The sequence below is a fragment of the Limulus polyphemus genome, unplaced genomic scaffold (genome assembly GCF_000517525.1).
Source record: "Limulus polyphemus unplaced genomic scaffold, Limulus_polyphemus-2.1.2 Scaffold295, whole genome shotgun sequence".
NCBI classification, from domain to species: Eukaryota; Metazoa; Arthropoda; class Merostomata; order Xiphosura; family Limulidae; genus Limulus; species Limulus polyphemus.
Window position 1 is genome coordinate 59978 of NW_013665905.1, and position 18446 is coordinate 78423.

The 18446-nt window shown below is 30.1% G+C and overlaps 2 protein-coding genes across 4 annotated transcripts in view; one reads left to right on the forward strand and one right to left on the reverse strand.

The window, feature by feature from the left end:
* LOC106457144 (serine/threonine-protein phosphatase 4 regulatory subunit 3A-like) overlaps nucleotides 1-8040 on the forward strand; it is a 58604-nt gene extending 50564 nt beyond the window's left edge. For both annotated transcript variants that reach the window (XM_013916531.2, XM_013916532.2), the window contains exons 16-18: nucleotides 1023-1201; nucleotides 5198-5352; nucleotides 6487-8040. In XM_013916531.2, coding sequence (XP_013771985.1) covers nucleotides 1023-1201; nucleotides 5198-5352; nucleotides 6487-6591 — 439 coding nt within the window. In that variant the 3' untranslated portion in view covers nucleotides 6592-8040. The remainder of the gene's footprint in view (nucleotides 1-1022; nucleotides 1202-5197; nucleotides 5353-6486) is intronic.
* A 110-nt stretch (nucleotides 8041-8150) lies between these two features.
* Nucleotides 8151-18446, reverse strand: part of LOC106457129 (cilia- and flagella-associated protein 36-like) — a 23798-nt gene continuing 13502 nt past the window's right edge. The window contains exons 4-9 of one of the 2 annotated variants that reach the window (XM_013916516.2): nucleotides 17696-17883; nucleotides 16087-16228; nucleotides 14230-14337; nucleotides 13442-13531; nucleotides 12083-12320; nucleotides 8151-9263 (exon numbers count right to left, since the gene is read on the reverse strand). In XM_013916516.2, the coding sequence (XP_013771970.1) occupies nucleotides 9235-9263; nucleotides 12083-12320; nucleotides 13442-13531; nucleotides 14230-14337; nucleotides 16087-16228; nucleotides 17696-17883 (795 nt within the window). In that variant the 3' untranslated portion in view covers nucleotides 8151-9234. Of the gene's footprint in view, nucleotides 9264-9396; nucleotides 12321-13441; nucleotides 13532-14229; nucleotides 14338-16086; nucleotides 16229-17695; nucleotides 17884-18446 lie in introns of those variants that run through there. The other variant, XM_022382943.1, reaches the window with a different exon arrangement.

The following is an 18446-nucleotide window of genomic DNA, read 5'->3' on the forward strand; positions in this document are numbered from 1 at the left end:
CCATAGAATTCCACTATAATTTATCAAACTTAGTAACTAAACTGTATTTGGATCTAAAATAATATGAAAGTTTGAGTTCACTAAAGACTTATCTTACCAGTTTGAAATCTTGTATCAAAAGAACAAGATTGACACCCTAATACTTCTAAATGGCTGAGAATGCCACTAGAGGGACATTCTGAGCTCTCAGTTGGTTATTCACATGTTATTGACAGAAGTAGGTATACATAACGAAGTGTATCCAAAAATAGAAAGAGGTGGGTGGGGCCACTATGTTTGATTCGGTAAATGTAGTAATATCTCAGCAAATAGAAAAGATAGGATGTTCTTATTTTATATTCTAGCTTGTCAATATCAGTAATTTGAGTTCCTAATTCGTATGAAACTATAGACTTTGTATTTGGACATCACAAACATCTAATTTGAACCAGTGCTGCATTCAACCTGCCACATGACACACAAAAATTGATATATAAATTTTTTAATATTTACTTTTAAATTAAGAAATTAACTAATGTATGATACTAAAATTTGAATTATAATATACAATTTGATACCAATTTATAAACATGAATTTATAAAATAGTCATTCAATAAAATTTTAAATGCAAGTCAAGAAATTCGATGACATGGCCTTTTACCCGTGTTGATAGGGCTAACATGAAATTTGTAAATATATTAACTTTAAAAACAGATGATTCAGCAACTGATTTGAACCTTTAATCATTTCAGATTTCATCTTGTAGAACACTGGTTTTTACATTTGTAAACTAATCATAACAACAAAATATTTAGCATGATTTTTCTGTACAACAGTATCATTTCTCTTTTTCTTTTTCACTGAAAAAGTTTCATGGTTTTACTATGTTCTTTAAATTCATTAGCATTTAAAAATGTAATTTTTTTTTTAGTTATGTATTATATTATAATCTTAAATTATAGTGTGGAAAATTTTGGATAGAGTACTTTGACATCTAAACTTGAATTGTTATAGTGTTATAGTCTTTTTTTTTCTTACATAGTGTTTCAGCAGTTCTTCGTAATAACAGATTTCGTAGAGATGCCAGGCAGTTGGATGAGGATGAAGAAATGTGGTTTAATGAGGAGGATGAAATGGAGGATAATGAATCAATGAATGATTCCATGAGTAGAAAGCTGGATGCAGAATTTGATCAGATTGGGAAAATGCTAGATAAAAAAGGTAAGTCTCTATTCTAAAGTCTGCTACAGTGTCTGAATCAAGTTTATTTTGTACATAACTTGACATCAATGCTTAGATTTTAAATTACACATTTATACCATTGAAAACCAGCTTTCTTATATTAAAAAAACTGGCATAATTTTTAAGGCTATACTGATAAAAATTAGTTTAGGTATAAAAGAAAACAATCACAAGCTCAACACAACATATTTATAATACGCCAAACCTCAGAAAAGTTTTTTATAATGATTTAAGATGTATATTTATATAGTTTTTTACATTAAAATTTGCTGCTATTGTCTTTTAAAAGTTTCATTTTTCTTCTGGTATTTTTTGGTGTTTTTTTAACCAATTTCCACTTTTTTTAATCATAAAAAAAGATGATTTGGAAAAATTTCTGTCAGTTCCTTGAGAAAATTAGAATCCTTTTCTGTCCAATTTGCTATTACATCAATTTTATGTTACTATAGTTGTTTAGTGTTTGTCTTTCAGTTGTTGTAAACTGTGCTTGTAGTTCAAGGACTGGGGGAAAGTCACTTAATTACCAGAAATGACCAAGTGTCCTATCAACATATTAGTGAAGTACCCCTTGGGATATTTCAGTCTAAAGGTTCTCTGGTGGTGGAAAACGACATCAGAGGCAAAATAATTTGGATGCTGTCTGAGTATCCAGTATACAGAGTAGAAATACATCAAAGAAAATTAAGATTATAATGAAATATAAATTATATTACTAATTACAAAGGAAAACTTTTAATCTTTGCATGCCCGTGAACTTAGTTTCGAACTTTCACTGAGTCAGTTAACATATAGGATTTGTATTCTATGGAGTATTTTACATATTGAATTGATTTTACAATACTATCATAGAGTCAAAGGATTACATCTAGTACTAAGATGTAGTTCAATGTAACATAGAATTATTTTAATGTACCAGTCACCACTGTCCTAACATCTAGTACTTAACCCTACCGCCCCAGGTATCCTTTACTGTGCAAGACACAAGATTTTAGTGTCTTACATTTAAAATTTTATTAAACTACTTTTTGTTTATGTTATACCAATTAGAATAGCATAAAATCATAAGTTAATAACCCATGTTTTAATAGTATACAAGTTTTAAGCTCTTAATTCTACATGGCAATATTAAAAAGAATTCTGAATTTCCAATAGTGTGACCCATGTGATACATTTTCTCTTTGCACATCCTCATCCCCTTTTCTTTTATCCACCACCCCTTGAAAAAGTATGAAATTCAACGTAAATTATTTTCTATAAAATCATTATAGCTTAGACAAATCTTAATTTTTATAGCCTTTAATCTTGTTTGGCTACAGAGCTATCCAATAGAAAATCAGACCCCTCCTGCCACACCCACCCATCACATCCTTTCTTTCACAATTCATTGATAGTTTTCTCTTACGTTTCAATTTATATTACCTATAGCCAATAGAAAGTCAAGGTTTTCATCTATCAAATGATGTATCATACAAAGTTATGTTCTGAACAGTTAAATGTCATTTTCACTCAGAATACAAACATTATTCCCATTGGAAAGTTATTGACTAGCTTGGATGAATTTGTAACAGCTCTTGTTGCATATTTAGAAAGCCAGGAAAATTTTGAGAAGTAAGTGAATTTGTCTACTTTTTGCATGTTATTAATCTATAATCTTTGGTGCATTATTTAATTAAATAAAAATTATAAAGTGCATTACTATGTATAGTATAAACAATTAGAGTTAACTTTCTTTGAAACCCGACAGCAAAAGAAAAAAAAAAGATTGGTTATGTATTTTATTTCTTGTTTTTCATATTTATTCTTTATGTAAGTAACTAAAATATGAAAGACAAAAAAAAAGAAAAGCAAGAAAAAAATAAGATTGGTTAAACCTTTAATTCTACAATGTATTAAGTATGAACAATGCATTTTTTTTGTATGATATGTATTATTGTATTCAAGTAATTGATTGATCCTAAACATTGTTTTAAGCAACAGTATGTATAAGATTTTTATACTGTTACAAAGACCAAGGTTTTTGATTATTCAATTTATGTAAAAGCTTAAATCTTTGACTGTTAATTCTGTATTCATCATAATAATTTCTATATGGTAATAACTTTAATACTAGATATCAGTTATTGTTACAATTGGCACCTAGACACCTGTTTTAAAGCACTGTTCCACAGATAAATGAATTTGTATTGTTCTATACATTGTTGTCACATGAAGGCTTCAGTAAGAGGCCAAAAGCTTGAAAGTAGAAGAAAAGTATTTTAACATAAAGAACAGTCCATGTATAATTCTACAAAATAACTTCATGTTAAATATTATCCTGGGTAAAGTTTTTATTCTGCTAAATAATTGACAGATTAATGTAGCAAGCATATGTAAAGCTTGCAGGTTCCTGTGGATTCCATCTTCATTTGAGTCATCCATGAGGTTAGTACAAAACCACTGAGATCAGGCAAAAAGCATGCTTCTTTGCTTCACTTATGCACACCATTTGTGACACATACAAGTCAGAACTCTCTATGACTGAGGCTGAGCTGCCCTTACCTCTTAATGTCTTTAGATTAGCATAGTGTACTTCACACACTGGCAGACTATGAGATGTAATTGAAAGTCTGTTGGTAGTGCGACAAATAGCAGCTTTATACTTGTAACAGAAGAATTAGCATTGTACTTGCAGGAAAATTCTGCAGTGATAACTGGTTATTGAAATCAATATTAAAGATAAAAAGTATTTTTTATCTTATTTTGCTTGTATCATTATTAGATCTTGCAATTCATATAAAATGACTTTAGTACAAAGGAAAATCTTGTTAAAAAGCACTTTTATAATACCTTAATAGGTGAGCTTAAAAGAAGGTATCATAACGTACAGTAGAATTAGTTTTAAATTAATCTTCTTAAACCCGAGTGGATGCTGGTAGCATCTGGCCAGAAATTCCGATTTACCTATTGGACAGTGTCCAACAATATTTATGTCTCTTTAGCTGAAAACTAATCCAAACTTTGTTAATATCCACTATTTATAGATAGATGGGAAATTTTATAAGGTATGGTGATAATTATTAGGACATCATGAAAATAATTTTGGCAGAATGAGCAAGAAGTTATGGGTTTAAAGAGTTAATTTATACTATGGCAGAATTACATTTTACAACTATGCTTTTAAATTTGATAATACAGTTTTACTGCTGTCATGTGGTGAAACATTGAACTATTTAATCAATCGGAAACTACCTGGTATAAATAATATGATGAAATAACATGTAAAACTAACCTAAAGACAGATTCAATTGACAGTTACCAGTATGTAAAACAAAGCTATCAACCACAGCTTCCAAAGAGCGGGAAACTGTAATAAAACAAATTTTACACTCGCCTTGGTTTGTTACGCTAGTTCATTAAATGATGGACCACAACTGATGTGTCAAGGTAGGGGAGAGGTGGTTGTATCTTTAACACTTTTATTTTTGTATAATGTCAGAATATTATATTTTATTCACAGAAAAACAATTAAGTAAAATGAAAATATGTTTAGGTATTTTTCTTATGGCAGCTGTTTTTGTAGTTGTAACTGGTATTATTTCATTGATCCAATCAGAGTAGATTCAAGGATAAAATAAGGGGGTAGGGATGGCATTACATTTGACAGCCCCAAAACCTCATATTTTCTTGATTTTAATATAACAAATATATTTTTATATCTTTGAAACTTTGGTGAAACAAATAACATGCTGTAGTATCTTGAATTCTGTGTAATATTTTTTGTTCTTAAAAAAATCATATGTTGTTTCAACAATTCATATGAAAACATATAGAAGTATAAATAAATGTAAATATAAGGCCTTTGATAATATGTTTATAAGGCTCTTAAGTCAATTTATTATTTTATGGTTATTTTGTTTCTTCATTCTGTGTCTGCAACTCGTCAAATGTGAAATAAGTTTTACATGATTAGTTGATAACAATACTTATTGCCTGCAGGTAGAGAGACAGAAGAAAAGGAAAACTTAAGGGCAGTGCCAAACAAGCCAGGATCTCCCATTCTCAACATTCGTAAAGTTAACAGCCCCACTTCAAACTCTGCCCAGCCTCTTAGCCCCACAGTTGAAGTTAAGTCACCAACTCTAACAAGAAAAGTAAGCTTTGTCCTCGTTTGGAGATAATAAAAACAAAATGTTTATATAAGTAAAAACAATGAAAGTTCTGGCACTTTCTGTGTCTTTGTGAATTACCCAAACAATCAGTCGAAACATCATTTGCTTTAGTATTTGCGGAATTTTTTTCCCACAGTCTTGACATTGGAAGGTTATAACTGCATAATGGTAGAGTAATATGACCTCTAAACCAGGTTAAAAATCTAAGATCAAGATATGTAAAAAAAATTAAATCCATCTTTTACTATGGTATCATACACTGGTTTTGTGTGTATATGAAAAGGCTGAAAGAACTTTTTATTAACCCATGGAAACAAGAAGGTTAAAGTTCGCATGTTACAAGGTATTTACAGCTACTTTCAAAATTTAAGTTTAACTGATAATTTTATCAATGCAGATTAATATATTTGGCATAATTTTAATTGTTTTTTTTTTTATTGTTTGAGTTTTAATTTGGTTACATTCACAATTTAATTATAATTTTATCAATGCAAAATAATAAACTTGTCATCAAAATATAGTTTATAATTCAAATTTTTAGAGTATTAGAATATTACTTCATTTCAAAAAGAAATATTTAAATTCTTAATCTGCACCACTGAATCACATGATGTTGTGGTGCTCCGACTTCTCATTTATAGATTTTTTCTCTTTCCTTGTTAGTACTTCAGGTTGGTCAACCAGTTAGATATAGATAGATTCTATAAATATTTGCTAGCCAGAGTATAAAATTTCAACCTGTTATCTTTTTGCTTTACTGAAATATCAGTATATTTATTCAACTCACATGACATACCCCTCTTTTGTAGCTCTAAATATAAAAGCTGGTATGAGAAAATTGATAATGGATTTTATTTTCTGGGTGACTTTTTTAGTTCTAAAAGTTGATAAATGTTTTTGAAGTACTGGGTTGATTTGTAATTGTGGCAGAATGTGAAACTTTGTGGAAGAAACTGGTGTATTTGTAATTTTGTTTTTCAGAATTTTTTAACATGTCATTGCTTGTGTAAATTTTACAGAATTTGTTTATCTCTGATGTACAGAATGTGGATTAGAGAAATGTAAGTACGTTTATGTTTTTGATTTTATTTTGTTTTTAACCATTTTTGTATATAGGTTGGGTTAGTGGACTATCCAGATGAAGACTCGGATGACGAAGAGGAAGAAGATGACGACTCTTCTGGAGTTCCCGTTTCTAAACGACCAAGACTAAATACATAGCACAATGAGTGGTGTTTTAGAGGTTTTAATATTTTAGTATTCATCTCTGCATGTCTGGTTGCTCCCCATAGGCAGAATACAATGTGCATATCACTAATGTATTTGTATGCACTGATTTGTTGGCCATAGAAATATGAATTTAAAGAACTAGCTGTACAGTTTATACTGTTCAGGGCCAGATCAGTAAGTAGTGTACTGTCATTAACCTTTCCTTTTTCTGTTCTACACATGGGAACTATTAAGTAATGGACACAAAAATCTTGCAACTGTGTAGAATAAGGAATTGCTGTGTAGACAGTACAGTCAACAGTATTACCTTCTCTGCACACCTCAAGAGGCAGCATTATAATCAAGGTATTAGTTTTTGAAAATGGAACAGTTGACAGAAAAATGACGCAATTGTGGTTTACATACCTACCTTGCCAGTGTCCATACGTCGACATTCAATGATTGCTTGGTTTCTGACATAAGATTCCATCTCCCGAGTTTCTTGATGCTAAATCAGTTCAGAATTTATGTAAGAGTAAGAAGAAATATAATAATGCTGTAATGCCAGTTGGATGACAAAACCTTGTAAATTCTTTCTTGTAATTTGTTATTTTATATTTCAGCTCATTTGATTTTTTACTGCCACAAGCAAATTGGATTAAAAGCTAATGATAACTCTTGTGTTAAAAAGTATATGAAATGTAGTTAGAGAGACAAATGCTGATAAGATGAGTTGTTTGTGAAACAGCTAATATTGGCCATTAATATGTAAGTTTTTTGGGTCAGTCAACTGAAAAAGTTTTTGTATGGTTATGAACTTTCAACTTTCAGCCTTCACATAAAATATTTTTAACTCACTGACTTGAAAATTAAATGTTGATATGACAAGTTGGCAAAGAATTTTCTGTAAGATCCTTGATGGATAATAGTTGTTGTTTTTATGTATATATCTGTATGTGTATATGGTCTGTATGGTAACCACTGTTCACTGATGCCTTTTGTCCTGGCAGTCATAAATACATTTTAGTAAAAGAAAAATTAAAAGAAAGCCTCATCTTGAAAAAACTGGAAGAAAAAATATTTTTATACACTATTCCTCCCTATACCTCAGCATATGAAGTCATTTGTAGTATTCATTATATCATTGCTTCAGGTAATGTACCATGGATAGAGAAAAATTAAAAACCAAAAAAAATAATTCACAGTTAATGACTTTTATATATGAAGAGGATAAAACTCATCCATCTATTTAAACATGTGTTGGGTTAGGTGTGAAAACTTTTATTGTTTGAGCTTGTGTCAGATTTTGTAAAATGTCATTTTAAAGGAAGAAAAGAACTTTCTTTGGTAGCCCTCACCTTAGAATGCATGTCATCAGCAGTAGATTTAATGCATATGTAGAATATTCATGGTGGTGTTCTTTTTACCAAAGTAATTAAAAAAAAAAGAAACTCCAGGAAATATTGTTTGTAATTTATTTAATTATAACATTACACATATGAACTATTTAAATATTAATTCTGGATTCTGTAATATTTTTTCCTAATTTCTACAGGAAATTTATAACAAGCATGACAGCATATAAAATTATAAAAGCTTTGATTGTGTGTGAAAATAGAAATATTTCAATTTAATAACTTGCATGATTAATTTTAAGCAAAAATATCAAGATCCAGTTTCATTTACCCAAAAATGGTAGATACCTTTCATGCATTTAACATCACTATTTATGGATACTTCTTGATGTACACCCTAAAATATTTGAGGAAACAAAACTACACCCAATATGACAAACTACCTTATTTATCAATTGGAGAAGAATGAATTATGATCAGAAGTAATTTAAAGAACACATTAACACTTCTGGGGAAAATGTTGTTTAATCTGTGGACGGATAAACTTTTATCACATTAAAGCAATGTAATACGATATCAAGGAAAATACTGTGACTGACAAATTTCTATCATTTGGTGTTATTTAAGTATAAATACATTAATGTAGAGGATCAGTGTGACTGAAAGGAAAATAGTGAAGTTAATCTTATGTAATGCTATTTACTAGATGATGTTCTCATTAAAAAAGTATGAAATACATCTAGAAACAAAGCTATAATGAGAAGTGTGAACTCTGTTACAATTATATGAAACTGAAAAAGAAAGCAATCTGAAAAATTAAACCAGTTTACAATTATTATCTGATTGCCAATATCTTAATTACTTTTGTAATATCACACTTTTGCATCAAATAATGTACAACTGTGTTTGGAACATATGAAGAGATATAACCATTTTAAAAACTACATTTTAACCCGATAGATATCTTAAAATGTCATAAGTACTATTTGTAAAGAACTAACAAAAATATTATATTTGACATAAACATATTAAGCTTTATACGTTATATACTAAAGTATCAACTAAAAAATAGATAGACTAGGTTTTTGGAGAAACTTTGAAAAATGAAAAGTAATATCATTAAATTCAACATTATTTTTCACATATTGAGATGTCTAAAACAAAAGTGCCTTGAATTCTTTAAAAGCACTCTACCAAGAGTGTCCCAAGCTTAGTGATTAAAGGGAAAGAATTAGCTAAAGCTATTACAGCAAAGAATGTTCTCCAGAGTACTAGTAACCTAGAAAATTCAAATTTTATTTTAAGCTTTAACCTGGGCCTTTTGTCTCTCTGAAATAGAAGAAAATAAAAGGATACTAAGAAAGATGTTCCAACAACATTTTTTTTTGGTCAATGGAATTGCATTTAATAATAATTTATAAAATTATTTTTTTAAAATATTTTAAAAATTGCCACCTGGTACCAGTACAATACAAACCAAAAACGGAATGCAATAAACTATATATATAGACACACACACACGTATACTAAATGTATATTTTAATGACGAAATTTACTACTATATGCAAGGCATCTCAACCATGTCAGTAAAATCTGAAATTTTTTACTGTTACTCAAGTTCCTACCACAAGATTATAGGCTTTCAAGAGAAGCTTTTTTTTTTTCAATAAATCCACATACCAAACTGTTTAATTTATTACATGATTAATGTTATAAATGCTAGTTTTGTCAAGGCCTAAAAATGTGATGTTTATGATATTAGTGTGCAGTTTGTTTGTTTTTCTAGCACGGGGTCCTTTAAATTTCAAACTAGTCTGATAAAAATATTTCAGATCAGTCTAATGCCTATCAAACTGTTCAAAGGGCATCCTTAGTATCAAAGCTCATTAGATAGATTGAAATGCAGTAGTCAAAAGTGTATTTGCAGAACTATTGCATTCTATTCTTACAACTCACTATTATCTTAAATGTGAAATGCTTTGGCAATAAATCTCTTTTTAGACCTAAACAAAAATGAAGAAATATGAATTGGTAGTGTGGCTTGAAATAACAATGTTAAAATTCTTTATGAGAAGTGACAATTATTTTAAGGAATACCTTTCTCTTCATTTCGATTTAACTATGCAGCAATAGACTTGTCTTAATGTTTAAGTCTGTCTAGGGATGGTTGGATTTGGAAAAATGTTTTGGCACAATTATGTTTTTTATGCTTCAGTGTTTTTACTTTACTGTTATCTTTCTTAAATCTTAGTATTCTGTTTTATTCATATGTATAGGTGGTCAGTTTAGCAGCTTGTGTAGTAATTTGGTGATAAATCTACCTCACAGTCAGTCAATCTTTTCAAAAACAATAGGTTTGTGGTTCTAATATACAGAATGATAGATTTAGAAATTTGTTACAGATGAGATTAAACAAGTGTTGAAGTATGAACAAGATAAACTAGAAGTACTGGGTGACAGGAAGCTAATGAACTAGTAGTCAGACTGTTATACTGTACAGTAGAGGTTGAATTTAGATAGACGTGATCAGCAGGATCAAGAACACTATATAAGGAAAGACAGAACTTTAACAACTAATGTTGTTTTTCTCAGACAAACTATCATGCTCTACATACTTGCAGAAATGTGGCCAGTAAAACCAATGTCTATATTAATTACAGCAAGTCTATACAAGGAAGGTAAAAATTTCTATAAAAAAAGAGCTAACTTATTTTCATTATTTTACTTTTGTTATGAGCTTATATATAATCATTAATTCCCATATTATCTTCACTAATGATTATAATCAATGCATAATGTGTGTTCTAACATTACAGGATTATACTCACAGACTATTAAGAAAAAACTGAATGCTAATTTATTTTGAAACAAACTGCTGTGGAGATTTTTTCATAGTAATTATCATTACAATGAGCATGAATAATCTAGCAAGGTGCTGTACCAATGTACTTATATATGAAAAATTAAATGTTTATAGCAGTGAGGATGCAATAGTGTTCTGCTAATTATAGAGAATTTTATTAATAACTATTAAATACTGTAAACGTTAGCTTATTTCTAGTTGTAACTGTAAACTGGTCTTAGTTTATATAAACAACCTTCAGGAGAGAGCAAACAGTGAATACCCGGACTGAGTGAAAGTGGTTACCATTTGGCATGAAAGCAAACAATACAGGCTTAGTATTACTTACAAAAGAATGACTGAACATCAACAAATAGAATTAAGAATACATATTTTACACTAACATGTTTACAACATGAACCCCTAAACGGTACATCTTATAACTGAAAAAATACTTTCTTTGTTACAAATTAACTTTTTCAAACATTACATGAAATTAAATTCCTTTATTTAAGAACCGAAGAAACAGTTAGCTTAACTTAGTTAGATTAACTTACCTTGATACAAACGTAGTAATTCAAGGATATACCTCCACACAGTTACCTGATCTCCAACAAATGAGAGGTTCATGCACTTAATATGTGGAAGGAAAAGTGTAGTAATTTGTTGCAAGTGGATAGAAACAGACAAGACATGGTGTTGAAGTCTGATGGTTGGGTAATTGTGCATTATGATAAGGTCAGGAGAAGAAAGGTATAATAAATTGTATTTAAAGATTAATGTAAAATTAACTCACAAGATCAACAGAAGGGACAAATAAAATATCAAGACACAAAACTCCACCAGCAAGTCTTGGCTCCTTCAGGACAGAAATAAGTCTTCTCTCCTCGAAGATCACAATGAATCTTTCTCAAAAAGTAATGAAACTTGCAACCACTAAGCTTATTCACTCTGCAGCTTATCATTCAGAAACAAGGCAATGAAATGCAGAAATATCTCTGTTACGTGTGATAGTTACAAAGGTACCCCCCCAACTCAAAATTAAGGAGGACACTGCAACTATCCCATGAAGCATCATTACAGTTCCGTGACTGGTCAAGCTTAAAAAGTAACATGTCAGGCTCAATTTTGCCTGTGATCTAAATTGGGTTTAACATGTTCTGAAATTAGAACTTAGTAGTATGTAGTTTCTAGTATATGTTCAACTGATAAGTTCACTGCTTTTTAAAAATTTCCCAAAATATGGAATATTTTTTAAACAGTTTCAGTTATACAAAAATGGATATTTCACCACTGATGCTCTTACCTATTACTTCAGTCTTCAGGCAAGCAGCTAGAGATTTTCGAAAAGCCAGTGTTTCTGGGTCTATTGTAAAAGATTGAAGCTCCTGTTTCACGATGCTACGAGCTGCTCTCGAAGATTTTGGACGTTTATTAGGAGATATTTTCTCGTAGTCACTAAGACGCTTTTCTCGCTCCTGACGCTTTAAAGCTAGCAAGCGATCTCTCTGTTTTCGAAGATACTCCTGTCTTGTTTTTACATCCTGTGAATAAACCGAAAGAAAAAATTATAACAAAATTCTCTCACAACATTAGTATTTTAGTGAAAATAGTTTGCTTTAAATTTTACAAATAACATAGGTATGTATGAAAAATCCTGACCACATTAGACAACTATGTTTCTCAAATAAAATCAATGCAGTAATCAGCAAAACTACATTAGATGCCCAAAATGCTTTACATAAACAAATTTACAACTCAACAGATAATAATCCTAACAATTCCCTGTTACAATTAATAAATTTCCTCTATGAACTATAACAAGTATGTTTGTTTCAGAATTTCATGTTAAGCTGCAGAAAGCTATCTACATGTATCCTTAATTTTGCAATGATAGACTAAAGAGAAGGCTGCTAGTAAACAGCACTCTCCATCAACACTTGTCTAAATGAATATTAGGATTTGAACATCACACTTATAGTTCATCCACAGCCCAAAAATGTAAAATGCATTTTTGCATTAATGGTCACAAAACATTCTCAAATTTACAACTTGGGCAAACTAACCATTGAACCATCCATACTACAGGAAATAAATGCAGTAAAATCAAAAAGTACTCTTATAAAAGATTTAACAGACAGTTAGAGTAATAATAACAAAGTATTCTTGCATAAGAAGTAAAAACCAGAAGCTGCCATAAAATAAGAAAGTACTCGGAACTAATCCTTTTCAGCCTAGTGGCTTCATTTTTGCCACCCTGCATTTGCATTCATAAAGAACTTAATGACTCAAAAATGAAACTATTTGAAACACACACAATTATGGTTTTCTTAGATTTATCACCTTGGAATTGTAAAACAAAAAAATTTATTGATCGAATTTTACAGGTTTTAACACCACCAATTTAAATACAGACCACATATTTGAACATTTCAGATACAGTACACCTTAAACAAACTAAACTGTAACACTTAATAATAAACTGAAAGAGATTTACACTTAACATCTTATGTTCAACTATTCTAGAATTTTATTCTTTGCAATAATTTATTTTTTTACAAGTTCATAAGCATCAAAGTAATATATGAAATTTATTACCAATATCTAGTCTCAATGAACTAAACAGATTATATTTAATGTATATTAATACTGTATCTCCACTTACCTCAGCATAAGATGATTTATCCTGATGTATAATTGAAGGTTGAGTTCTACCACTGGTACTACCGATTCCATTCGAAGTATTTTTGTCACACTGTAACATTTTCACAGTATGTATAGACAAACAGTTTCATCTAAATAAATATTCCTCTACATAGAAACACATTTAAACTATTACCATCTGTTGGCAATAACAGAATAAAATGATTTCTACCTAGGTTAATGATGTATGGATAATTGCAGTAATATAGTAAAAAAACTTGTAAAAAATTATTGAACTAAGAATGAAAAACATTTGAAACAGTAAGTTGTATCAATACTACGGCTTTGAAACAGCATGTATCATCTCCAAAATTTGGTGAATAAAATTTATAGTTCTCAGTAATATTTCCAGTGAAATTTTATTCTCCTAGGACAACTAGTATTATAATCATTTTAAGTATTGGATTTTCTTTATAATCACTTTGAATAAAAACCTTATACATACAATGACTGTCCATTTTACTAAGACCTACAAACAGAAAATTACATCATTACAGTGGTGAAAGCAATTTTCAACTTTTTCCTAAAGATAAGTCAAACTGAATCCCAGTAATTGTGATGGCCCCAGAAAATAACTTCAGTCACTACCATATGTACTCTTCAAATTAATACATATTTGGTAGTGGATGGATACATTATTGTATTGGAAGAGAGAATTTTATTTACGTTTCTAAACTAAAAATAAAATGCATTTCCTAAATACTTAACTACCCAGACAAACAGGCTATACTGATAAGTATCACTATTTACCTCTGCCAGAGAAGATTTCTCTTGATGTATTACTGGAGGTTCAACAATAGCATAAACAGTTCTGTTCCTATTAGTAGAATCCACATCACTAAGTGACAACTTAATAGCCTATAAAAAAAGAACTCCGCCTATATAAATAATTCTTTATTGTACATATTCTAATTAAAAGAAAAAACAAGCTAATACAACCAGACAGTCATGAGATCTTCAACTGGTATCATGTGTCACAATAACAAGTATGTCATTTAGGATAAGAATAGCAAAAAAAAGTCTTCAAGTCATAATGTATGCAAAGTAATAGTTTGTTTGTTTGTAGTTATGCACAAAAGCTATGCAATGGGCTATCTGTGCTCTGCCCACCACGGGTATCGAAACCCGGTTTCTAGCGTTGTAAGTCTGCAGACGTGCCACTGGGGGGCCAAAGTAATAGTTTTTACGTTGTATAACACTTATGGATAGTTTGTGTGTAGATTGATCAGAAGAAAGTTCTCATCACAATTTAAAATAAAGCATTTAATATTTTTAAAGAAAATTATAATTGGTAATTAATCATCTTCCATTCAGACCAGCTGATTTCCAACTAAGGTACTGTTAACTAGTTGGTTTACAAATCAACTTCAAGCTGACAAATTTGGATATATTTACCAAGTGGTTCCAAAATGGATTTTATTTCAAACATATCTCACTAGTAGAAGATTGTGCATTGAGTGATTAAACGTTTCTATATACAGGGTGGTGCAAAAGTTGAGCCCCATAGGGATTCTGAAGAACAATAAAAAAAATTACTTTTTTGTTTATTAAAGTAAACATCTGAATTGCGGGCTATGAACTTCAAAGAACATATTGATTCTATATACAGGGTGGTGCAAAAATTGAGCGCCATTAAAGAACAATAAGAAAAAATTACTTTTTTGTTTATTAAAGTAAATATTTGAATTGCGGGCTATGAACTTCGAAGCATGTGTTGATTCTATATACAGGGTGGTGCAAAAATTGAGCGCCATTAAAGAACAATAAGAAAAAATTACTTTTTTGTTTATTAAAGTAAACATTTGAATTGCTGGTTATGAACTTCGAAGCACGTATGGATTCCAAGTTAATGACAACTTGAACATTTCTTTTAATAAACAAGCAAGTAGGTACTTTTTTTATTGCTTTTAAAATCCCTCTGGGATGCAACTTTTGTGTAACCTGTATATATATATATATATCTTTGTGTAGTAGTTAAAACTCAGCTAAGACCCTCTCCATATGGTTCAAATATGTTTTTGATTCATATACACCAGCAAAAATCTAAAACAAGAATTAACTTTTACATGGATTACAAATACTACATATCTCACTCTCTCATAGTTCACATTTACATGATCTTAAAAATTTTCTATAGTTCCAATTCAGAAAATGGTGAATCTGGTAAACGTTGCATGTCAATTTAGCTATAGGTACTGCTTTCTATAGGAAGATCCAGTCATGGAAACTACTGTTTCATGGGATAACTGAACCATGTCCTACTTCACCTTGCATATGTAGGATTGCTCAACAACTGTCATATTGAGCAGATATTCTGAATGCTCGTGATCCAATTTTCTGATTGGTCTGTTACACAGAGACCATGGAATGTGAGAGCAGTTACGGTGCTCTCATTGGATTCAGTTCAGACTTGGAAGAGCCAAGATCTACCTGTAAAATGTTAGCCCTGCTTGCATGTGTGCAATCTTTCTTTTTCGTTTAACTACCAAATAATTTTCTGTAAGAAATGTATGAAAATCCTGTTTTGATACTGAAGACTAACTTAGCTAATTTTTTTTTAGTCTGTTTAATTCAAGTTTTAGGTGTAAAAAAAAGCAAACTGTATACCAAATCAAGCAGTTCTTTCTCCTTCCCCATTTCTTTTTCAAGACGAGATTTATCCAACATAGTTTCTCTAATAGCTTGTTCAAGGTCCTTAGTTTCTTGGTCTTCTTTTTCCTTTTCTTTTTTATATTCTTCTAAAGATTTCCTTTTTTGAGAACATAATACACTACGTTATCAAAGTAACCATCATATGCTAATATTTGATACGTGTTGTTGCTTCTACATTTTTTAAAAATAAATGCATGTATATAATAGATAGTGCGGTTCAAAATAATATTTATATTAAAAAAAAAGAATAACATATTTTGAATTTAAGATTTTTCTGTGTTGAGACACTACCAATTACGACATATAAATTTTTATTTGTGCTGGAAGTTCTAAATTATTATTTGAAATACATCCAATGCTTTTATAAAGAATAAACATATATTACTTTATGGTCTGGAGTTTAGAAATTATGAACTTAAAACAAAAACTAATACATTTATGTCATAATTTATTGCCTTGTTATTTCAGTTTAACATATAAAATAATTTTATACCTTATAAATTTGGTATAAAAAGTATAAAATATTAAATTAAAAAGTTTACAAAATGCATTAATGAATTCAGTAACTATGTGGTATTTTCATCTTGAACTTACTTCTCTTAGAGTGACAAAATATTCTGCAGAATAACAGGAGATTGGATGATATAGTTATTGCAAAGTAGTTCTGAGTCCCCTGGTTAACTAAGTTTGTGAAGATGAAATTAGAAGACTGGATGCAATTTTACAGATATACACTGAACAATCTTTAATTGAAACACACGGTGTGCATTTATTTGGTTTGGATGCTGGACAGGATCTGAGCTGTTCTGTTCTTACTCCAGACTGATTAAACATTATGTTACATAGGTAAATAAGTAACATCAGGCTTACCCAGAGCAACTAGCACAACCTACATGACTGGTCATTCTCATTCAAGCATAACTGAAACTGTAACCTCGAGACATCACCTGACTTATCATTGGAAGACATTGATGTCAAAATCCATGCACAAGATGCATTCTTACAGTCATACCTTCCATGGGCAGACCAGGTGTTATCTCAAGGAAAGGACAAAAAACAAGGTAGCAAGAACAAAAGTAAAAGTGAATTTCTTGGACATGTTTTATGTGAAAAAATGCACATATCCTAAAATAACAAATTTTTTAATAATTATACACTAAAATAAGAAATTTGAGAATGCATGGTATGCTTATATATCACAAATACAACTTTAACAATATTACAATGGTTTGCACATCTAATTATTATAAACAATCTACCAAGTTATATGTTGAGATGTCTTTAATTCAGAAACTACCAACCATGATGGAATTCAAAAGATTTTATACTCACTAATTCTCATACTGTGATATAGTTGTGATTTTCAACTACGATAACCAAACATATTTATCAACTTTACATTAGATATATAGTACAAATAAATGAAAATCTATGCAACTATTACATTAAAATCAACTTAAAATAATATATGGCATTATCTTGAAAATGCTTAAGGTTTTTGTGCATTGGCTTAGAAGAGTCACAGGTTTTTATTTCTTTATTGATAAAATATCTTATTACTCACTTCATTACTTCTTCCATGATCTCTTCCTCATCCGTGGTAGAAGGAATATTTTCTGAATCTTCAAGATTGATTCCATAGTGCTGACCTAGTAATTCTAGAGCCTGGAGCTGCAGTTCAATATTCTTTTGGATCATCATTCGTTTAAAAATTTCATAATCATCGGCTGCCCAAACTTGTTCAAACAGACTCTAAAGCAACAAGTGGTACCACATTAATTATTGCAATCATATATAGGTACACACATGCAATTAAAACACATCCTTATACAAACACTCACAGTTGTCCTTTCACATTTTAACTTCTAACACTTTAACTGACACACTTAAAAAGAAAGATAAAGGGCTTTTCAAAATCATGTTACATGGAAGTGGCTCATTTTGCACTTCCACTACATTTAGATATTGAACAATCAACTGCAGCAGATAAAATAGCTTATAAAATAAATTAGTTAGTATAATGATGTAATAGCTTTGAAACAAACAAATTAAAAACTATTTAGTATGTTTGCCAATGAAAGGAATGATAAAAAATAGTGGATATTTTTAGACAGTGTGTGACTTTTTGGTAGGTTCTATTTTATTTGTTCAAAATATTCATGCGATAGAGTGTAAGAAATTAAGGGGATAATCATATATATTACTTTGTAATGTGTTATGAATGTTTGAAATTTCTGAGTGAAGACAGAAGTAGTCAGAACAGATATTATAAGCTCAGTTTAAAAGATTTAGAACAAGGTTATGTTTCAAGGAGT